The 22,792-nt window shown below is 53.0% G+C and overlaps 5 protein-coding genes across 5 annotated transcripts; 3 read left to right on the top strand and 2 right to left on the bottom strand.

The window, feature by feature from the left end:
- Positions 1–434: 434 nt before the first annotated feature.
- BO95DRAFT_466672 (uncharacterized protein) lies at positions 435–807 on the top strand (the record flags this gene model as incomplete). The annotated part of the gene is made up of 4 exons (XM_025589232.1): positions 435–458; positions 516–525; positions 584–634; positions 701–807. 4 exons carry the CDS (start codon positions 435–437, stop codon positions 805–807), a joined length of 192 nt encoding a protein of 63 aa, XP_025439249.1.
- A 12,776-nt stretch (positions 808–13,583) lies between these two features.
- BO95DRAFT_370183 (GATA transcription factor) lies at positions 13,584–16,286 on the top strand (the record flags this gene model as incomplete). The annotated part of the gene is made up of 2 exons (XM_025582903.1): positions 13,584–14,017; positions 14,102–16,286. 2 exons carry the CDS (start codon positions 13,584–13,586, stop codon positions 16,284–16,286), a joined length of 2,619 nt encoding a protein of 872 aa, XP_025439248.1.
- Positions 16,287–17,286: 1,000 nt separating this feature from the next.
- Positions 17,287–18,024, bottom strand: BO95DRAFT_445836 (hemolysin-III family protein). The gene is made up of 2 exons (XM_025587240.1): positions 17,628–18,024; positions 17,287–17,509 (listed from the first exon to the last, which is right to left on the bottom strand). Exons 1-2 carry the CDS (start codon positions 18,015–18,017, stop codon positions 17,360–17,362), a joined length of 540 nt encoding a protein of 179 aa, XP_025439247.1. The 5' UTR covers positions 18,018–18,024; the 3' UTR covers positions 17,287–17,359.
- Positions 18,025–19,261: 1,237 nt separating this feature from the next.
- Positions 19,262–20,532, top strand: BO95DRAFT_420269 (IPI1/TEX10 family protein; the record flags this gene model as incomplete). Its single annotated transcript, XM_025584522.1, has 3 exons — positions 19,262–19,309; positions 19,385–19,457; positions 19,523–20,532. The coding sequence occupies 3 exons, from the start codon at positions 19,262–19,264 to the stop codon at positions 20,470–20,472; spliced, it is 1,071 nt and encodes a 356-aa protein (XP_025439246.1). The 3' UTR covers positions 20,473–20,532.
- Positions 20,533–20,552: 20 nt separating this feature from the next.
- BO95DRAFT_231779 (nucleobase cation symporter-1 family protein) lies at positions 20,553–22,432 on the bottom strand. Its single transcript, XM_025581276.1, has 3 exons — positions 22,202–22,432; positions 21,517–22,151; positions 20,553–21,464 (listed from the first exon to the last, which is right to left on the bottom strand). The coding sequence occupies exons 1-3, from the start codon at positions 22,335–22,337 to the stop codon at positions 20,634–20,636; spliced, it is 1,602 nt and encodes a 533-aa protein (XP_025439245.1). The 5' UTR covers positions 22,338–22,432; the 3' UTR covers positions 20,553–20,633.
- Positions 22,433–22,792: the final 360 nt, after the last annotated feature.

The raw sequence follows: 22,792 nt of genomic DNA, 5'->3' as shown, positions 1-22,792 counted from the left end.
TCGGGAGATCGATATGCGACTTTCGGCATCTTGGTGCCCAGTCCCAGCCAAACCTGCTAGAACAAGACAGGGGGAGAGTTTGATAGAGATTCAGGGTTGGTTTTCTCCAAACCAAGATCCAGTCTCTTTTCACCTTCTTTGCTTGCCCCCCCCCGCGAATACCCATCATCATCCTGGTCAAGTCTTTCAAAGATCAACGGGATTTTCCAGCCGGGGGGGTTGTGTCTCGTGACTCTAACGGTCCACGTCAGGTGAGGATGGCGTGACAAAAGAACCATAACCGGCGCATATCAGCAATCTAAATCTTCCACCAAAGGCGGAGGGGATTATCCGACTTGTTGTGTTCTTCTCTTGCTGCTGGTGAGTTACTGGGTTTGTTGATCTACATGGTTATGGTCATGGGTCAAGAGCTTGGTTTTCTTGTTGGGATCAGGATGGATCTGGGGTGGCTCTGTGGGGTATGCGCGGACTGACGTCAAGGGTTCTGTCTGTGTCTTAATGTTGACAGTGGTCAGGTCTGGTCAGGTCTGTGAGTGAAGGATGATCTATGATGAGTTGCCCTGTCCGTGATGCGATGCTCCAGTGATCTTGGATCAGCGTCGCCGTCTTGTTTTCCGGCGAGTGGTGGGCATTGGTAGGGTGGAGGAGAATGGACTTCTCGCTGGGATGAATGGGGTGTCTATCTTGGCTAACCTTATAGGAATCTTGCTCATGAGCCATGCTTCCGGCGGCAACTATCTTGATGTGTTCGATATTTCGTCCGGTGTGTCCGCGCTACGACTGCGATCGATGACAATGACAACATGAGCTCCGAGAGCTGGAAGTGACATTTCGCTTATCGCATGGCGCGATCTTTTCCATACATCGCTACGTCATCGGATATACACGTCAACTGGGAAATGAGAGATCTGGCGGGAGCATCCTGACCGTGGATAATGAGGCTACATGGAGAGTGAGCTGTGAGATAGTAGGATGGGATGCGGTTTGTTTGTGGGTCTCGCCCGGAGAGTCGGATAGGCTACGCTTCTGTCTCTCAGGCTTAAGGGATGCATGGTGTCTTGTCTGCGTTGCAGTCGTGAGGTTATGGAGCAGTCCGTTTTGCTGGATGGGTGTTTGTATGCACTGCTACGAGTGCGTCTGGAGTCTGCAGTGTTGCGTTATGGAACGATCGTGCTGGGCGCGAGTAACACCGGTAGGATGGACGGACATGTTTTCGAAACGGTTTCAGAGAGGAACCGCTACCTCCCAGGGCGAGTGAGGCTTATAGCTCATCAACATGGCTGGCTTGGTGCATCAGCAGTACAGCCTGGTGCTTTCTTGTCTTCAATGCTCATCACCTTCCGTGTAGTAGGACAGTGCACATCAGCTCATCTGTGTACTATTTGGGAATGTACCTCTGCTGAGCATTGTGTAACTGATGTGGCTGACTGGCATGTACAATTCATGGAACCGAGTCCCTGTGTCGCTATTGACTCTTTGGAGATGGCAGTTCACAAATAGCTACACCCCTACACTGCCTTGGCAAGACACCACAGCCTATGTCAAGTTGTGGTATCCGATGATGTGCCTGAATAGCAGCATCAGCTTGCGAGTGATGACCGTAGTCTCTTCCTACGCGTTACGTTCAATTATCTAACTACCCGAATGTGTCCGTGTCTCACTCTCAATCAGCCACAAGGCGGCCTTTCTTCATCAGAGCACCCGGTGTCTGTCTTGAATCACTCTCATATACAAGGATAAAATCAAATCTCCGACTCACCAACAAGATACCGGTCCCTCTATCATGTCTAGTTAATTTTTCTAAGCACGCATCTTTGGAACAGGATGTACCATTGACCTGATGCGTTCGCTAAAGAACGATTCAAGTATATAGTACATCATGTCCCCTTCAGCAAGCACGCTTGACCGACGGGTCAGCTCGTATATGACTCAGAACCGTTGCACGAAAGTCCATGTTCGCGGTCTAACATGAATCTGTGGTGGCTACGTCACCAACTCAAGGTCTTTCCCCACTGGGTGGTGGATCTCAAATGAAGTACCGTTTGGCTGAAGACAATATTCAGTTTCTGTTTCTTTGGATGTTTCCGGTATAGTGACGCCCCCTGCCATGGGCTTCCTAGGCGCTTGGGGTCTCGTGAATATGATGGATCCAGATACCTGATAGGTAGACTTAGCACTCATGTATCCGATATTCGGCAGGCATATGAGCTCTCGATGTTCGACTCGCTCAGGAGAGCTTAAGAAGTTACGAATCGCGATTTTCGCGAGAGGGCGCGCGCGTAAGAGAGAGAGAGAGAGAGATACTGGGGGTGAACAAGCACATGCATTACTGCTGCCGGTAACATTTTCCTCGCGATCGGGATCAATCGCTTGTTTTCACAGTAGTCGATCAGCTTTATATATATCATCGGGAGCTGCGGCTTGGCTACTATAGAACCACACCACAAGACAGTCAATGGGATGACCGTGGTTCACGCACGTTGGATTTGATATCCTTCGTGATCTTAGGACCCCCTGGTCCTTGAGAGGTTACGGACCGGAGTTCGACCAGGAACATATAGTGACAGATCTTCCTCGAGCGAACGTAGTGACATCCGGCTGGTCAGTGCTCACACCCCGCTGTGCAAGATCGAATCGATCCTTCGTCAACGTGGTACAGAGCTTGCGGGTTGGCGCGGAAGTAGAGTTCCGAACTCATTCAGGTGGCTTGGACTCGTAGCAAGATTGGATAACTCAGGAATGGGTGATATGGAACGATTTCTTGATTCCTCGGTGGTTTGCTGGATGGAATAGCTAGGATCTCAAGGTGCGCAAAACTCACTTGGTGAATCGCCTCGGATCACGTGGTTTGGATTGCTCTAGAACGCCGACAGGACTGCAGGACTGGTGGAATGAAGGACGTCGAATGGCTTTGGATGGGATTGTCGGTCGCATGGCTGGTTGGTGCCAGTTGCATCTAATTTGAATTCAGCGATGTCGGGTATATATTAAGAGATGCAATTCCTGCGCAACGAGGGATAGAGGACTTGTTTAGCTCTTTTCTGCCACGTGGAAGCTCTTTTTGCCCCCCCGTATAGTGTCAAGGAAATAGCTCCAGATCACCCAGTAGGAATCTCCTAGGTCCGTGGGATGGGTTGTATAGCATCTATAGTTAACTTCCTAGCTACTTTGAGCTAGTAACTAGGTTTAGCTTCGAGATAAAGGTTCCCGCGCACATACTCAGCAAAATACAGATTCGCACACACAAACCTTCTCAACTCGAATCCCATCGTTAAGTTGCCTTATCCGGTCTACATCGAGACTTGAATTGAATCCTGTGGTTTGGAGGTAGGAAATGCGCTCGTTGACCCAGGTACTAGTGATTGGACCTGCCAAGGATGAGTCAAGTTGACCTTGTCATTACATCATCCGCCGATGATCGACTTGGTCGTAGGGCTATGGAGCCACATTCACCATGAGACACGCCCACCCTGTACAATACCACGGCGTGAGCATATCTACCACAAACACTTGCGCTTTTTGCTCGAAGAAGGCGGAAGGCGGGTGTCTCCAAGACTTATGAACCAGGGGACTGGCTCTTATCAACCAATCTTGCAGCACCATCACCAATAAGTCTTTACATCTTATGTACATTGCTTTTTCAACAATCACAGCATCGATCGCCACTATCGCCTTATCCTACACCCTCTACACAGTGATTGGCAGCGATGGACAGGACAAAGCACCCTGTGCAATGGCGATCCGAACCAAGCCGTCGCCATATGAAGATTTGATCCTCAATCACAATCACCGCCCGGGACTGAACACGGATTCCGGGGAAAGGATTGATAGCCCGATAACAACCATCCAACCCGTGGTGCCAATGATCAAGACCAGAGAAGCAGTGTGCTTATCGCAATGATGCGCAGCGGTTGAAAATCGCGCTCGCGTGACTGGTTGACAGGACATGAGGAATGATTATTAAAGCAAAACAAGTGAGAAACAAAGTAAGGTTTTTTTTTTTTAGACTCCGTGCTGATAGTGGGTGTCGTGATAAGAGGGTTCGGTGATGAAATCGCGATTGTGATGGAGGGTGGCCGAGGGAACGTGAGAAGGAGCCTGCCTATAAAGACACCCTGGTACTGGCTGTCCTTTTTCGCTTTCGAACTGGATCTAACAGTCCATTCATCGAAAGGCGAATCTACCCGATACCCCAGGGGTAACATGAATCACGTTCGTGAGGACGAAGAGGGCCTCTCTCCAGGATTTTCCTCGGCAACTGGTCTGGGGTCGGAGAATGCGGAGAAAGAAAGAGGAGATGGATCGAAACCACCAGTCAAACAGCCTCACTTTATCGTCGCTCTCGGAGTTCGGGCAGGAGGAGATGAACTTCGATACTTTCTTAGATGATAACAATGGGTTTCAGCCATTTGCCGGTCGATCGATAGGGCATTCCACGACTGTGATTCGATTGTGTCTCACACGCAACCCCCTTTCTGGTTGATGACTGTGAGGACAGATTGCAGGGTTGCAGGTACGACCCAAATGTTAGACATGGTTCCTTATCTTTGACAGCCGTCCTCAACGGATGTCAATATGCAGAGTTATCAAGGCGATCGAAACCTTCGGGGACTGGGACGGCCAAAAAAGAGGTGAGCACTGCAGTACATAATCCAGGCCCATCCCGGGCTTCTGAATCTCATTTTCCTTCCTGTATCTCTTGAGTGAGCGAGTAGAAGTGTTTCAAGCTCGTCCTGACCGCCATTTGAAGTGATGATGCCTGAATATGTTGCAGTGTGGTGGGGGATGGAGGTTTCCTGTAAGGGAAACTGAAAGGGGCAAGCTTGAACTTGGAATGCTGCCGTTGGGCACTCTTTGGCTGCATCGGCCTTTTCTTCTTCTCCCAATACCTTCTTGTTGTGAGGCCGGATTGTCTATCGTCGACATCCAAGGGATACTTTTGCTTCCTCTTATGCGCCACAGCCTACTCCACACTCTTTTCCCACACTTTTCCCCATCCAGATCCCATCCATTGCGGCTCGCCAACCCAGCGATCCACCAACCATCCACCATCCATGATCCGTCGTTTATACCCTCTAACTACAACCTACTACCTCTGCACTTCCCACCCCACCACCCGTCAGCCTAAATCCCTCCGAAGGTCGAGACAGGTTTTGGTCAACACACTTCCCTTCTAGTCACGTCACGTCCGGTCCTCCTCCCTGAGGCCACTGTCCGTCTCTTTCTATGTCTGACTCGATCAGAATGCTGATCAAGCCGCCTACAGAGCTTCAGGTCGGGTGCTCGGAGGCCGACTTTGAACCTATCGCTTCGTATTGCAAATGCGCCCGCAACAGCCGCATCATGTACGAATAAATAAGTAAGCATCTGACCAATCTGACCAATCCTGCAGTCAGCATTCAACAAACCTGGCTGCCTTCTATTGGGGTCTAAGGAGGACAAGCCATCCTCGTCCTCATGGTGTAACCGACACAGGATGACCAGGTGAACTCTGTCACACTCCACATCCATCAACCCGCCTGCCAAGCAAAGGATTCCTGGATTGGGCATTCCGCAGCTGAAGGCTTGGAGAGGATGAAAGGATGCGTGAGATGGCGGATCAAGCTCAGCATCTCGGGAGCGGGTTAGTTTGGGGGAGGGGATAAACTTATGGGGTACTCCGTACTCCGTACAACCAGCCGGTTTCGTCCTTCCGTCATCCAGCAGCAATGACGAAAATCCCATAGTGTCAGACCCCCAAGAAGTGGAACTGAGCCGTTCTATCACTATACCCATACACATTATGGATGGATGAACTATCGTCCCTCTACGCTGGGTAAAGTCTGCATTTGCCTTCTCCTTGGTCAACTACCTCCGGTCGGTGGCGTCCTCGCTTGATTGTCCGTTGTGAATGTTGCCTGATGTCTTGTTTTTTTCTCCCTTTTTTTGGCTGTTTACTTTGCCTCACGCACGGCAAGGGAGCTTTAACCGACCACCTCCCCCCTTGAAACATTCATCCATACCTGCCGAAGGTTGATCCCGATCACGTCGACCAGGCTTGAGAACATGCTATTACGACGGTGGACTTACTCGAGCAGGTTAGACCCAGGCACGCCCGATTGTTCAGTTGGTCAGTGTGTTAATCCAGGGTGCCGTCGGAAGTTGGAGAGCTGCATCCGGACGAGAAAGGGAACAACCCTAAGCCGCGCTTGCTTGCGTGGCTGTCGTCTCAGATCCCTGCCGCCCAGGCTATACAGACTATCTTATAGTGGATGATGGGCTGTCATTGGACGCCTCTTGGATAGTTTGACTCTGGTGGGTTGACGGAGGGTTGACGGGGAATGACGGAGGTTGGTGTGGTGGTGATGGTGGTGGTGGTGGTTGTTGATCTGACCCGCGATCTCGAGTCATGGAACTGAACTCAAGCTGAAGGGTGGGTGCCTCGCTCCGAGGAACCACGCATTAGTCATCCGGAGATAAGACGAACGGACCAGTCAGCCATCCAACAAACAGTTCAAACACTCCCCCCCTTCTACGGGTTGACCTTCGCCTCCCTTTCCTCTTCCAGCGCCGAACTCTATAATTGCCTTTGCCACTTCACCTTCCCACTCATGTCATTTGCTGAACGACAGATGTCTCGTGCCATGGGGCAAAATTATCCACATTCACCCACACACATACATCACCCCCCTTTTTGCATGTGAGCTGATCCTCTGCCTTCTTTCCCTGCTGATGCTGTGTTAGTGGACTATTATGTTGCCTTCCTCTCACCCCCCCCCCCCCCCACCCCCGCTGTTCCGGACGGTCGCTTGTACTCAATCCTGTACTTTTGATCGATGCTGGTCGACACAGAAGCCGAGGTCACGATTACGCTGCCTAGCTCATTTACCCGGACAACGATTGGTCCCGATGACCAAGGCTAATTACACTCTTATCAGCTTATCTGCGACTTCTTATCTCTGGTCCATTATGGGTCGTTTAGCGTGGTCGACACCGATTATCAAGCACTAGCGCGGTGGACCTCGCGGTCGTTCCTCGCGTGGGGCCGAAAGGGAGCAAAACGTGCTCTAGGAACTTTGTCGTTTGGAACAACGGGGACGGTATGGCCCGTCTGGCGGTAGTCAGTAGCCAGACAGAAGTCCTGTGCTCTCTTGCCCGTCTTGTTCACTGGACCCCGGACTCGACACCGACCGGTGATGAGGGCTAGTTAACGGTCACCGTGGACGACCTGGCCACGGCTTGGCTCTATCACATCCTCCATTCTTTACAGTACGCCTAGCTCCGCCGGTCTCGCCACCGCAGGGGTTGGGATGACGGGGGTGGATGTGGCCGACTCTTGCTCCGTGCTTTTGACACCGCGATGTGCACTGTGCTTCGGAAATGCGAATGGGTCCCCTCTTGAGAAGGATGACGATGATGTTGAGGACGATGATCACCAGCGTCATTATCAGTTTGAGCCGGCATGTCCAGCACTACTCTGGACCATGGCTGTCGAGCCAAGTTGGATTGATCTGTTATCACCAGAGCGCGAACCGACTCGGGTATTCTTCGTGACGCGATCTAGTAACTGCATATCCGAACGGGGATCTGGCCATGGAAAACTACGATGCCGGCCGGGATGCCAATTCGATTGCTTCAGACTGATGTGTCTGTCTGTCTAGGCCGCGCCTCTCTTGCCTCTAGACGCTGGGCTTGTGTTCGAGGTAAAGTTAGCCATGACCCGCCGTGCAGGGTGGATCTGCATTCATCAACCTGAATCGTGGAAATCTCCATTGATTAATATCCCACAGAGTGGGAATGGAACAGAAGGGAGGGGTTGCGGCTGTAGGGATTACACTCGTAGCGTGGGTGGCCATTTTCCCTCCCATGCCATCAGCTTGTGTTCAGTACTGCCGCCGGTTGTCAATGCTTGTTTTCTCCGGCTGATACGCGCTTGAAAGGGGTGTGACGAGCGTGACATTACCCACTAAGATTACCGGGTCATACACGGGTTCGGGTAAGTTAGGGATTTTGGGCAGCTCAGCCTTCTCGGTGAAGTAAGTTACACAGTAGCAGAGTAGTACAGTCAGTGCATGGGAGACTTGACTTGACTACTGTCCCGGAGGACGGTCCTCCCACGGTTTCCCCCCTCTCTCCTCCTCCGTATGCTGTTCCTACTTACCTGCTACTGGACAGGCACCTGCTGCCTTGGGGTTAGCTGCAGCTTTGTGGGCGGGATTTTTCCGAACGCACTCCAACATCAAGCTTCTGCTCTTCCGGTGACGGAAAGCCAGGGAGCATTGATCACTTTCTCGGACTGTGAGGGTGTCTGTCCAATGCAAGAAAATTATGTCATGATCTGATAGCCATCGCCATAATTAGAGCAAAGCTTGGGGACTTGACGTCGACTCTTTCACGACCGGTTGACTGCACTAAACCCACACATCCACCGTGCTCGGGAGGGAAAAGGACAGCAACCTTAATTTGAGCGGTCGTCAAGGACTGGCTCCAAGCCATGTGCTTGACCGGGCGGTGGTCCGTCCTATTCGATCAAAAGAGGGTTGGGACTTGGGAGGGAGCACTGGGCAGTGTGTCTCGTCCGGACCAGACGGACTGCCCGAAACGAAGTGTGTCCCATGGTCCCGCCCCGCCGTGCACAGGGACACCGACTGAGCACCAACACACTCTATAGTTACGATGCACGGTGCGATGATTTCGTCGGGACTGCCAGTGGCTGGTAGCTTGGTCCCTGCTTTTTCACTCTAGTCACTCTATCCCTCCCTCCCCTCCCCCCGTTCGGTGAGACAGGCATAGATCCGGGTTCAGGCTCACCGTTCTGTTTCTCCGATGAACGGCGCCGCCGTTTCCTTATCCCATCCATCAACGACCTCCAATGCAACAATGGCGATAGCTGCGCAGTCCCGGTATCTCAAACTCACCGGGCGAATCCTAATTGCAGCTTCGCTACTCCAACAGCATTAACCGATGCAGTGGCTAAGGTACTCCATCGGCCCCCAGAAAAAGGAAGGATGGGGATTGGTCCGACATGCATGTAAAGCTGCATTCCCTGTCCCTGTTCGGCTTTGATTCCAACAAGGTGCTGCTCAGTCTGTTGCTAGTCAAGAGGGTACGTAGTTAAGGTCGCGACTACTCGGGGAGAAAGAGATGAGAGAGGGGCAGGGGAGGGCGCAAAGACGCTCAGATCCCCTCTGTCTCGCGCCGGGCATAATTATAATGACCCTAGCTATAACTACCTGCGATTCGGCCGGTCATCGGCAGGGGAGGTGAAGAGCGAGGGTCATGGTATAGATCCACTGGCTGCAGACAACAACCCCAGGTCACCGGTACCGCTTAGGGGTACAAGGAAAGGTCTCCGTGGAAGATCCGATCTCGAACGACGGAAACTCCCATTCCCCTCCCCCCTCCGTCCCTCTCTACCCATGCATGCTCTTATTAATCTCCATAGCATCATCGTTCCATGAGTGAACGCAAGCAAGAAATCTGAGGGAAAGTGAAAAGGACATTCTGTCTGCGCGGGAAAGAAAAGGGCGGGGGGGATGCGGAGCGAGTCAATAACAGGTGGGAAATCCCATCCCGAGGCTCCCGACTGAATCATCCGCTGGGAGGACGTTTACTGTATGTATGTGATGCACACTGCACTTGGTAGTTAGGCCTTTTGACTGTTGACTACACGTCTTAGCAGTGGAGACAAGAAACAATGGCTTGGCTATTTCCGACCACTTTAATTTCATAGTAGTATATGTACTTAGCAGAGTAGTTCGTATAGCCTGCCCACTCTTTTGCCCCTCTCCCTCCTCTTGCTGCGTTGGACCCAAAGTACCTACCCTCCCCACATCCGGTTGGTTATAGTTGCTGGAGAGGAGATTCACTGGGTGTGATTGGTGGGGACCGAGACGACCACAGAGGAAGGATCCGGATCGGTTTCTTATTTGGGTCTTCCAGTTGGGTTCAAGGTTGGGTGTAGGTGTCTAGCTCGGGGAGTGGGGATTTTCTAGGCTGGCTTAAGACTTGCCTACGTGTAGGACCTTTCCCGTTTCTTCATTTCGTCGAAAGGGCGACCGTCTTTGGGATTGGCTTTGATTAATTTTAAGGAAAGGGAAAGAAAGGAAAGGGAAAGAGAGACAGACGAAGACATCATGTGTCGGTTTCAAACGTCTGATGCCACTCTGCAACATTACTGACTGAGGTATCCTTATATGTTGCAGCAGAGATTACGTCGAGGAAAATACCAGATTGAGGAGGGAGGGAGGGGGGCAATACTTTGTCTCTTTCATGATACTGAGTGATGGCAGTAATCCCCAGGAGGCGGAGACCAATCAAAACCGAGAAACAAAGTGAATCTCAAATCATAACCAATTGTTCGAAGTTAATCTACCTGCGCAGCTTACTTTTTAGTGCTGCTGGGTCTTCGAGAAAGTCGTTCCCCTCCACCCCCATCTAAAATAACCACTAATCCTCGGGTTGGAGGTTTCGGTAATACTGCGGTATGGACTAGAAAGACTAGACAGAGAGATACAGACTGTATTTCCTCGTACTGAGTACTCCGTACTGTCCCTCTTTCTCACTCTCACCCTGGCCCTGCATCGAGCTTACCTTTCCTTAGTTTTCCCGGCCACGGCAGTGCTTCTTTGGATCTAAAAAAGAACCTGCCTAATGACTGCACTGCATTCGCCTAGTGTCTGCGCTTACTGCATAGCTGGATGGAGATTGCCTCCATCCTGCCTGCGGATCTAGGCCGAAAGACAGACACGGACGCGGACTAGCATTGAGAGGAGGGGCAACGGAGAGACCAGAGGGAGGGGGGGGAAGAAGCAATACCCTTCAGGACAACAAGCAACAATGAATGGCATACAGAGAGAGAACTGGAGGTTGATACCCGACATCGCAATGGATCAGACCAGCTATGGAGTATGGATACCAACGACTACACTAAATCACACTTGTATATAAGACATCATCCCGCAACGTCAATGGGGAGGTTTTAGCTGGGGAGTTCCTCTTTTGTTCTTCTGGGTTTTCTCTGTCTTCCTCTTCTCCTCTCATTCTCTCTTGTCTTCCGCCTTGTTCGCCTTGTTCGCCTTCTTCTCTCCTGGCCATCGATTTCCGCCTCCAGGCCTCTTTTCCCCATTAGATTCAGCGGAACGGAGACTCCATTTAAATTACCAGACCAGACGCCCGCTGCCAAGGGACAAATCAGAGACAGGCAGCCCGTTCGCTCGGTACGGGAGGTGGATTCGGTCTTGCCCCCCAATTTAACCTATTGGCGGACCACTGGGATTGTCTACTTTTTTGCCTAGGTTATTAAGTACAGTAGGTAGGTACACTTTTTTTTCTCTTTTGGACAAGAAACGAAGGCTGTCTCTCCCCATTGGCAAATCATTCGATTCTAAGCAACTGCTTGCCGTGAGTCTGAAATAATAATTAGATCTCATTGTCTCGCTTTCCTTTCCCCCTCCTTGATTAATGATCGTGTTGTGTTTCGATCTTCATCGTCATCAGTCATCGATTTGCCTCTTTTGTGCCGGAGACTTTTAAGTTACTGACGGGTTGTCAGACTGGAGACTTACTTCTTCTAACTACTACTAGTAGTCATTACATCCAGCCATTTGATCCAGGGTTTCTCCTCTCTCTTCAATTCTTGTCTTCTTCTTTCTCTTGCACTACCCTCGTGATTCTTCTTCTTCTCTTGTTGGACTTTTCATCTGTTCTTTTCTTTCCTATTTTTTTCTCTTCTTTGCCTCGTCCATTCCCATTGTTCTTGTTCAAGATATAGTTTCCCACCGCGTCATGTGTTGGAGGGTCTAGCCCCTCCCATCCCGTCAGCCATCAACATCAGCAGCAGCAGCAGCAACTACCGACAACACAAGACAACACCACAGCCAAAACTCCATTCCACTACCAGTGATCTGCTGTCCATTTGACCATTTACCCTTTCGACAAGGCAACCCGGCCCTGTGTAATTGCGACCATCCGACGTTCTTTGAGGGTGGGGAAATTCATCAAGGTGGAACAACACGGGGAACTCTTTTTGTCTTTCTCGGTCTTCTCACATCAGGCTTTGGCTCTTTCTCATACCAGGTATGCACGCACCATCCATGGATTGAATCAGGAAAAGCCGGCGATAGGGCCAGGGACTTGCATTCTGCTGCGATCGAAGGCAAATCAACGGCTGTTGATTGATTCGATTGATCTCACGGTCATCATTTGGTTCTTCTTTCTTATTCTTCTTTCTTTCCACTAGAAAAGTAGCTTCGCTTCTCCTGCACCTCCGGCTGAACTGCCGTCCTCCCCTCCTCCTCCTCCTCGCCTATTTGGGATTGTTCATCTATTAATATCGGATCCCGAAAAGAAGAAAGACTGTCTGCCTTTTTTGGGGACCAGAACTGAGTAGGTTATAACCTTTTTCTACTGTCTTCTTTTGTTTTTGCTTTCTTTTTTGACATATTAATACTTTCAACCTTCTCTCTCTTTCTCTCTGCACCCATCCCTACCTTACATATCATCCTCATTTGATCCCTACACACTGAGAGTTTGCTGGGATCTCTTTTCCGATTATTATCCGGAGAATTGACCACCAGACGGTCAGAGAGCCAAAGGAAAAAAGAGAGTTGCAGAGTGAGTTCGAAAGAGTTTGAATTGAATTGGTCGTGGTTTATTTATTTTATTTTGTTTTTGGAATATTCGTTTAGGGCGGGTAGAGAGGAAATCTTTCTTTCGAAGTCCATTGTTGTTTCATGGCTCGTGCTGCCAAACCAACATCCACCCGGCCACTCCCCCCCCCACACCTCCAACTGTACTACTACTGCTTGCTCTCTGCTGCTGCTGCTGCTGCTGCTGCTGCTGCTGCTCTTGCTTCTCCGACTCTTTCCCGTCTCTTTGCATTTCCTCTTCCCTCCCTCTCTCACTCTCTTTTTGCACTTTCCGTCTCCCTCTCCGTCTCCCTCGCGCTCCCTCGCGCTCCCTCTCTTTTTCCCCGTCCCGGGTTTTGTCGTCGCCCGTTGTCGTGGTGGTGTCGAGTCGTGTCTGATCGACTCTCTCCGCACCGACAGTTACTCACTCACTCACTCATTCACTCATCAATATCTCTTTCTTGTCTGTTCTTCCTTTTCTTCACCTACACGTCTTCTACTTGTCCAAAAACTGGTGGTGTGTTCTCTCTTTCCCATCCTTTCCCTCCCAATCAATCAATTCCCTGCTGCTTGTTCGCTGTTTGGTCTTTCTTGGTGGTTTTTCTTTTCTTTTCTTTTTTCCCTGTTCCCCCCTCCACTACCACCCACCACCACCACCAACCACTACTGCAATTTCCTCCCTCCCACTCTTCCCTTCCACTACTATTCTTATCGTCTTTCCCGCTTGGTCCCTTTCGCCCGTCTTTCCCGATTGCGCTTTTCTGCAGCTCTTATCTGGCCCGGGCTTCGACTCTCTCTCTCTCTCTCTCTCGACTCGCACTAGTTCTTTCTGGTCGTTTTATTTTCTTTTATTATAATTCTTTATTAATCACTTGAATCCGTCAGATTGCCCTGTTTCTGCCCGGTCTGCCCCTCGTGGGCCCTGCCAATAGCACTCGCCCCCTCCCCCAAATCCCACACCCAGATCCGGTCACGATGTCTGGGTTGAGTGGTGTGCGACCGACGCAATCCGCGGCATTTGCCTCGACCTTACATTCCGCCGACCCCGACCGCCGCTCCTCCACCACCACCACCACCTCTAACAACTATCGTTTCCCTCATCCTCCTCCCTCGTCCTCTCAACTTTCCGACGATCTCTCCTTCGATTCTCCTATCTCGCCTGCCGATTCCTCTCAGGCTCAGGACGGTTTACTCCACGACTCGCTGTTTCCCGAGTGGAAGTCCCCCCGAGAGAGTAACGACTGTCCGGATGAGATGCAAAGGAATGACCCTTTAGCAACTCAGATATGGAAGCTCTATTCTAGGACTAAGGCTCAACTCCCCAACCAGGAGCGTATGGAGAACTTGACCTGGCGCATGATGGCGATGAGTCTGAGACGCAAGGAACGGGAACGCGTTGAGCAGTCTAGGTAGGTGGCGTCCGCATCACCGCCTCTCCCCCCCACGGTCGCTCTTGCGGCAATGATCGCTCACATATTTCTTCCCTATGCCAGCCTGTCGACGAGACACAGCATTTCGGGTCCGAGTGGGATCGCCCAGCTACGTCTGGCCGACCGGACGCCAGTCGCCTCGCACCAACCCTCCACTACCGACCTGGCCGCGGATCCCATGAACCTCGACGATTTCATTGTTCCCTTCGAATCTCCTTCCGATCACCCCTCTCCTGTCACAACCAAGGGCGAGACAAACTCGGCTGCTATTCCGATCAAATCCACTCGAAAGGAACATCTGGTGGAGCCAACCCCCGTGCCCGCCTCGTTTACCCACCCTCCTCAAGACCAGCGGAAGAACAGCGAATTTGGCTACGTGCCTCGTCGGGTCCGCAAGACTAGTATTGACGAGCGCCAGTTTTTTGGTCTCCAGGTTCCCACCCGCAAGCGACCGGCCGAAGCGTCCCCGCAAGTGCCACCCCTGTCGAACGCGATGTTGGCCCACCATGACCCCGACCTGGCAGGTGCTGTGCCCGACTACACACTGGATGCGTCGTCGGCGTTCGGATTGCACCACGGCAACCACCAGCCCGCTCACCCCTCCAACCACACTTCTCCCAATGTGCCGTTTGGCTTGGATACGTTCAACCTGGGCGATGATCCGATTCTGACCTCGGCGGGTCCCTACCAGACCAATTTCACGTTTTCGCCCAGCGATTCGCCCATGACGTCAGGAAACCCGTTTGCCAATTTGTATGCTCACACACCCGTCGCCTCGTCCTTGAACTCGACCGATTTCTTCTCCCCTCCGCCTTCAGGGTACCAGTCGACGGCCTCGACGCCGCAGCCGGCCTATGATGGCGAGCATAACCTGTATTTTGACATGCCGTCGATTGATGCGCGTACGCAGCGGCGGGTTCCCAACTACGTCACGCATCGCACGTCGAACCTGTCGGCATCGTTGCAGCCACGTTACATGTACAACCAGGACCAGTCCCACCACGCCAGCAACCCTCCTTCCTCGATGCACTCTCCCGGCTACCCTATTCCCCAGCCGCAGCACGTGGATCCGACGCAGGTTCTGGGCGACTTTGGCACGGGCGCTTCCCACGCAGCCATGTTCAGCTTTGGGGCTGATTCGGACAACGAGGATGACGATGGCAACCAATTTTCCGACCGCGCCGGATTGGCCATGCCCAACGACTTGGCTGATGAGTCTGCGGACCTCAATGCAGGGATGCAGTGGGATGGTCAATTTCCGGGCTCGTTCCACTCGCTGCCTGGCTTTGCGGCTCAGCATCGTAAGCATGTGACTATCGGGTCGGCGGACATGATGGATACTCCGAGTGAGTGGAACCAAGGCGGCAGTCTGGGCCGGACGCACGGATCGGCCGCCTCGGTCAGTGAGGTCCGCAATCGGGAGCAGGATCCCCGTCGGCAGAAGATTGCACGCACGACCTCCACCCCGAACACTTCTCAGCTGTTACGTCAAAGCATGAGCGCCAATAATACCTCTCATACGTCCCCCAACACCCCGCCCGAGTCTGGTTTGAGCAGTGCCGTTCCCTCCCGTCCGGCCAGCCCCGGAGGCTCCAAGAACGGTGAGAGCAGCGGGCCGACTACCTGCACGAACTGTTTCACTCAAACAACTCCCTTGTGGCGTCGCAACCCGGAAGGGCAGCCTCTGTGTAACGCCTGTGGCTTGTTCCTAAAGTTGCATGGTGTGGTGCGGCCCCTGTCACTCAAGACGGACGTGATCAAGAAGCGCAACCGCAGCAGTGCCAACAGTCTGGCGGTCGGTGCGTCGCGGTCGTCGAAGAAGTCAGCGCGCAAGAACTCGGTGCAACAGGCGAGTGTGACCACGCCCACCTCGAGCCGGGCTCAGAGTGGCACGACCTCGTCGGAGTCCCCGCCTGCAATGCCCGGGGGTCCGCCGTCCTCCAGCCGTGCTGCGGGAGTGGTGCCTATTGCGGCTGCGCCTCCGAAGTCCACCCCGACAACATCCTCCCCTGGTCAGGCTCGCACTTCGGTTCAAGTGGCGCCTAAACGTCAGCGTCGGCTGGAAAAAGCCACGGACGTGGACGCTATGGATGATTCCAACAAACCGAGTCTCTCGTCGGCGGGTCGTTCGAAGGTGGTGCCATTGGCCCCGGCCATGCCCCCTGCTGCCGCCAACCCTGTCAACCATAGTATCGCTGGTGGACAGGGAGCGAGTCAAGAGTGGGAATGGCTGACGATGAGTCTGTGAGGGCAGCTCATCACTTGCCCTTTTTTTTCTTTTTTTCTCTTACCTTAATCTCGATAATCGTCGACTTTTGATACATCTCATCGTCGACCACCCTATCAACACTCCTTCAAAACCCTTACCATGATATAGACATGATGCCCACGTCGACTCCAGTCTCCGCCGAATCCAAGCCGATTGCATATTCTCGCTAGCCGAGTGGATGCGCAGTGCGGCTGTTTCTAATGAACTCTTTCTTGAGTCGACACGTGGAATTTCCCTTATCTCTTTTCGGGGGATGGCCAGAAGTAACAGAATAATGGCGTGATGTTTGTTATCGGGCGAAAGGTGAAAAGATCCGGACGATGATGACCCTCGCTCTTCTCTTTTTCTCTCCAAGGGCGGAAATATCAGCTTGATGTCGTCTTTGTTGTGAACTTTGTGTGTGTGATTTGTTTTATCTTGCTTGATACAATCGCGTCTGTCTCGGCTCCCAGTCTCTTGTTTTGTTTTGCTTTTTTCGTTTATGATTTGGTTCTATTCATTGAGACTTGGGACCGGGCAGAAGTGCGCATCTCATTGTTTGGTTTTTGACCTTTTTTATATGCGGATAGAGTTTCATGGATGAGTTTATGCTTTATGTGTATGTCGATGGCTTCTTTTTATGGTTTTGTTAGTGGGTTAAGTGGAATTCGAGATTCATGATTATGGTATTGTTTTTGTTTGGTGGGATAAGGTAGTAGATCTGTAGGTCTGATTGTGGTCCAGGGTGGTAGCAGGGGTTCAGGTAAGAATATTAGTTGTATTGGTTTGCAGTCTAATGTCCAGTCTAATCTCGCGACTGCTAAAGGCACCATCCTCGCCTGGAGGATACTCGGGATCCATGATCTCCCATCCACACTCGAAACCGAGTCAGTCTACCGCATCATCACGACTGCCGATTCCTCTCGTCTTGGCTTCACGACTCCGTCCAAACCGAGCCCAGAAATCCAAGGCGAAGACATGGATGGCAACGACCCATTACCCCCAATCTCACACCTTCACTCTAGAAAGTCCAGTTTCCAACCCCGTCAGTCCTAAGTCACCTTTACGAAACATCAATCCCCTCCCGCCTCGACGCCCATCGCACGAGCCAGCCCCATCGTATGCGCCACCATGCCGACGAGCACGAGCACATGCCAGAAGGCATGGGACGACCACAGCATGAAGACCTTACTGTGCGGGTACCATCGTTCGGGGGTTTTATTCTTTTGGTGGGGGTTCATTTTAGCCTTTTTGCTTATGTGCGTGCTCTCCACGGCATTCTTTTTGGGTATGTATATAGGGGTGGATATACAAGTTTTGCGCAGGAGGGGGAAAACTAACCAGATACACCACGGCGCCGAGGATCAACGCCATCCCCTCGAGGGCATACCACCCCACGCCGACGGCGAGGAGGTAGCGGGCGTCGTGCAGGAGGTACAGGTGGGTGATCGGGATGAGGGCGCTCAGGCCGGTGAAGATGAGGGCGGTGACGCGGAGGGTGCGGTGGGGGTCGTTTCGGTGGGGATTGTTTAATGTGCTGGTGACTGTGGTGGTAGCTGTGGTGGTGGTTGTACTGTCGAGTGTGCTATTGACTATGTTGTCGACTGAACAAGTGGCCGTAGGTATACGTGACGATGAAGCCGCCGCCGCCGCCGCCGCAGCAGGATGAAGATGCAGACCCAGCGAAGGGAGGGTGAGGAGGAAGGTCTGTAATCTCATCCCCGTCGTCATCACCATGATCACATTCAGTATCGCTAGCAATTGTGCTCATCCGCTCCGCTCCGGCATAACTCTCAATGTCTGGTAGGGTAGGTGAAGAGGGGCCCTCAACTCACGATAGCAATATAAACATCCCGCCACCACCTTCTCGCCTCCTCCCCTCCTTCCACCCCGTGGGCCCCCACAAACGCATAATGCAACCCCGTCACAAAGTTGCTGACCAGCAGCCCCAGGATCCCGCAGTAGTCCGCTTTCAGCGCGTAGGCCGAGTGCCCGTTGTTGGCGTGGTAGGCCGCCGATAGTAGTAGGCACGCGGTGGAGCTGAGGATGTGCAGGCGCGGTAGGTCGGGGGCGAGGACGGCGAGCGTCGGGAAGCACAGCGCCGGGAGCAGGTGCGTGTAGATGTTGAAGGTCTCGTGGTGGAGGGTCGTGTAGGTGGCTCGGTGGAGCCAGGTGGTTTGCTTGGGGAGGGTGTAGTTGGTTTCGGGATGGGGGGGTGTTTGTTCTGGGGACTGGGGGAGGGTGGTGGTTGTGGTGGTGGTTGAGTCATGGTGTCGGTGGTGGAGGACTTGGGATTGCATTCTTGTGGATTCGGTTTCTGGGGATGTTTGTGGATATGGATATTTTAGGGATGAGGGGGAGAGGGGGTTGAGGTAGAGTAGAAGGTGGTTGTAGGATGTTGAGGGTGTTGATGATGGGGTTCGTTGTGTGGTCTTGTTCGGGGGGTTTTGTCGGGTGGTTCGGGCTGGTGAGGGTAGGGTAGGGTAGGGTAGGTGCTACTCGTGTCACCATTGGGGTTGCATGCTTTCCTTTGGGGGGGAAAGGGGTGTTTGTATGGGTGTTGAATGTGATGGGTTTTAATTTGGGTGAGCATTTGATTATCATAGTGTAATTGAGTTTGTGTGCAGGCAACCGAAAGGAGTTCTTGCTCTAAGGTATCGGCTATGGCAGGACGAGATGGACTTATGGATCTACAGGGTGTCTATACAAGACACGCACTTTTTAATAATGGTCTACAGGACATGTTACACCTCACCATGTCCAATTGCAATGGCTACTAGATGGTGTCTATACTCCCGCCAACCAATCACGATGCAACAAAGTGCAACTCACATGACCTCACGTGACGGTATAAAAATTCCACGGCCAGTCGCAATCCAGCAAGACAACGACAACCAGCACATCTCAATCCCTGAACACGCCGTACGGAGTCGAATAAAATCACATCCTCGGTAGCCCCCTCATAAACCGACACAATGGGCTCCAGCTCCAAGAAAAAGAAGGAGAAACAGAAGGATTTCCAAGTACACCTCCCCCACCCCCACCCCCCCGGCCTTTTCCCATGCACCCGATCATCCATACTAACGGCGACCCCCTAGAAAGCCAAACTCAAAGTCGGCAAAACCAAAGCCAAACCCGACAACTTCACCGACACCAGCTTCAAAGCGAAGAGTACTCACCCCTTTTCCCCCCGGAACTCTCAATTCTGTTCTGCATGATACTAACCAAGAAAACAGGCATAACCCTAACCCAACAATCCCTGACGCTAACCGCGCCCACAACCACCACCCAATTCACGCACCACGTCTCCCTGCTGGGCTCGAAATCCGACGCCCAGCGCCGCGACTCCCTCGCCCACCTGACGACGCACCTCACCAACAGCCGCCCCACTGCGGGGGGAAGTCTCCCGCAGCCCGTGAGTACCCTCCTCCCGACCCTGTCCCCGCTCATCCTGGACGGCAACACCGGCGTGCGCACCCAGCTCCTCAAGCTCCTCCGCGCCCTGCCCCCGCGCGACGTCGAGGACCACGTCGCCCAGCTCCTCCCCTTCATCCGCGCCGGCATGACCCACCTGGCCGCCGAGATCCGGGTCACCGCCGTCGAGGTGCTGGCGTGGCTGGTCGAGATCGCCGGCCGCGAGGTCGTCGGCTGCGCCGGCGGCTGGATCAAGACCCTCAATTGCTTCCTGAGCGTGCTGGGCTGGCACACCGAGGAGTCGTCCAAGTGGTCGGCCTCGCGGGCGGCCTTCGGGAAGTCCGGGAGTGCCGGGCGGCCCATGGTCAAGGTGCTGGGCGTGTTGGCTGAGTTTTTGGAGGCTGGGATCGGGGCGGGTGAGGAGGGGGAGGGGGAGGATGTCGTGATGGAGGAGGGTGTCGGGGCTGCTGGTGCTGCGGTTGGGAACTGGGAGTTCCCGTTGGCGCAGGTGGAGGCGCATATGCTTCCCGAAACGGCGCAGCCCTATGTCTATCTGAATCTGTTTGGGCAGCCTCGGGATGAGGAAGGCGAGATGTATGAGACCCGCGAGGATCGGTTCCGGGTGTTTGCGGCACGGTTCTTGAAGGCTGTCGAGCGCGGGGTGGAGAGTGCCAGGCAGGATGGCGGTGAGGTTGGTCGCGCGTCGTCGGCGGTCAGTAAGGTGTTGAAGGAGGCGCTGGGGTATGCGAGGGGTGCTGGGTTGGAGGTTTGAAGTCTTTTTCTGCTTCTTATTATGTTGTTGTTCATAGGACAGGCGTTTCTTGCGGATTGTAAAAAATGGATTTGTTTGGCTTTCTTTCTCATAGACTTGTGGGTCATAATAGGAGAGTTGGAATGATGTACTGCACTGTACTCTGGCTGCCTCGGGACTAACTACACTTTCATCTTCTCCTGTTCGTGCAACGCCTCGTCCGAGCCAGCCGATACTCCCTCCACGGGTTCCCGCGCCTCGTAGATCTCTTCCGCCATCACAGCCCTATCAATCAGAGACTCGCGCGCCGGGAACAAGAAGGACAGCCCCACGTACACAATGCTGGTGGCCACAAACCCCAGCAGCCATCCGAACTGATACGGATGGACCCCCACCCCGACCGAAATGCTACTGTTCACAGAACTGATCAACCCCGGAAGACTCGGGACCACCCCCACCAGAAACCCGACAATCGCGCGCCAATTGACTCCCCATGTGTACCGGTAGATCGGGTTGTGTGGCTGGTATAATGCCAGAGTGTCATACTTGCCGCGTTTCAGCACCCAGAAGTCCCACAGCATGATCGCTGCAATCGGCCCCAGGAAGATCGCATATGCCGACATGAAGTTCATAAAGTTGCCCGCCGACTCGAGGATCTTCCACGGCACCAGCGCCCAGGATAGCAACCCACAGATGATCTGGCCCCGCCGGAGGTTGACATGCTCCGGAAACAGGGCCATCAGGTCATTCGCCGCGGAGATGGAGTTGGCAGAGATGTTGACGCCCAGGGAAGCCAGCAGAAACGAGAATGCTGCGAAGAACCGACACGCTCGGCTGGACCAGTGGCTGATCAACTCGATCGGATCCCAGGGGATCGTGCCACCATAACGGGCCTGACCCGCCGATGAAGCGGCAATGCCAATGAAGGAAATGAAGGTAAAGATGATCGGCAGCATTGGCACGTACAGCAGCTGCCATTTGGGGGTGACACGCGAGTATCGAGAGAAATCAGACTGCTTCTCGTTAGACACTTTTCGCAGTTCATTATCGTCATGGAAAGCATACCTGATTGACGCTCAGAGTGGCGTAGTTCCCCAGAACCGCGGTCATGCTTGACAAGAATACCCAGCTGTACTGTGAACCAGAGACCGTCGGCTTCTGTGCAAACATATCCCCTCCACCCTCGGCAACAAACGCCCAGATCAGGATCGCAATCCAGGCGATCGGAACAATGATCGACTTGGCCACGAACAACCATCGCACTTTGTTCGGGTGGATGCAGAGAAACGGCAGCTGAATGAGCCAGAAGATAAAGTAGCTCACCATGCCGTTTGTCGTGATGCCCTGATCCTCGGGAATGCCGTTCTTCAGCCTCAAGAAACTGGGCCAAATAGCGCCAATCATGACCCGCACCGCATTACCGCCGTTGACGTTCTGGATGGCGAACCAGAAGAGCGCCAGGATGACTCGGGAGATGATAGCGACATATGATCCCCAGAAGCCCCAGCTGGCTCGCGCGATCACCGGGAAGGGAACATGATAGATCGCACCCACCGCTCCATTTCCGGCAATGACAAATGACATAATGAAAAATGATATGGCGACAATGGCTAGCGACTCCCGCCAGCTGAGACCGACAGCAATGATGCTACTAGCAAACTGCCATGTGGCTGCATTGAAAGCATCAGAAATCCAGTAAGCTAACTCTAGTCAGCTGGAGTACACAAAAGTTGATGTAGGATAGTCCTACAGATGAAACTGAGAGGGCCCCATTTGCGGCGATGCAGGGGCACCGGGTCGAGGTCGAGGTTTGTCCACCGAGAATTGCCCTCTGCAAAAGCAGATCTCGACTGGGCCACATGAAGGTGAGGCCGATCAAACTTCATATCTATCGATATTTGTCATTCGTCATGGACTGGGATGCTGAGGAGGTGTCGTTCCCGGTCGAGAGATGGGTGCACAAAACGAATGGTACTGGACCCAACGTAAGGGATAATAAGATTGTCGCACAGCTCCAGTGGAGAAGCAACTGCATGTAGCCCGGCGATCGACTATAATACCCTGCAGGCTCCCATTGATGATCGATGGCCCAGGGTCAGATAAGCAAGATAAGCACCCCTGCTGGATGATAGCTGTGGCGACCCACGATTGGATGCCACATGCGATCAGACAGTTACAGGCCGATAAGAAGGTCGGAGGACGGAGGGCTCCAGTAGGTGTCAGCTCTTTCGAAATGAAGTTGGGCTGATTTAAAGCTCTTTGTCGTGTGCTGGTTTAGAAATAAACTCCAACTTCGCCCGCTTTGAGCATCTGGATCGATCCATGGGTGGCACTCGGATAA

This window comes from Aspergillus brunneoviolaceus, assembly GCF_003184695.1.
Source record: "Aspergillus brunneoviolaceus CBS 621.78 unplaced genomic scaffold BO95scaffold_62, whole genome shotgun sequence".
NCBI classification, from domain to species: domain Eukaryota; kingdom Fungi; phylum Ascomycota; class Eurotiomycetes; order Eurotiales; family Aspergillaceae; genus Aspergillus; species Aspergillus brunneoviolaceus.
This window is presented reverse-complemented; position numbering and strand designations above follow the sequence as displayed.

Excerpts from the sequence above, each read along its gene's own strand:
- BO95DRAFT_445836 (XM_025587240.1), bottom strand. The coding sequence starts at position 18,017 with ATGACGACGGGGATGAGATTACAGACCTTCCTCCTCACCCTCCCTTCG. Across the intron at positions 17,510-17,627 it reads TCGGCGCCGTGGTGTATCTG|AATAAAACCCCCGAACGATG; the intron begins GTTAGTTTTCCC and ends CCCCACCAAAAG.
- BO95DRAFT_231779 (XM_025581276.1), bottom strand. The coding sequence starts at position 22,337 with ATGAAGTTTGATCGGCCTCACCTTCATGTGGCCCAGTCGAGATCTGCT. Across the intron at positions 22,152-22,201 it reads GGGCCCTCTCAGTTTCATCT|CTTACTGGATTTCTGATGCT; the intron begins GTAGGACTATCC and ends GACTAGAGTTAG. Across the intron at positions 21,465-21,516 it reads CCACTCTGAGCGTCAATCAG|TCTGATTTCTCTCGATACTC; the intron begins GTATGCTTTCCA and ends AACGAGAAGCAG.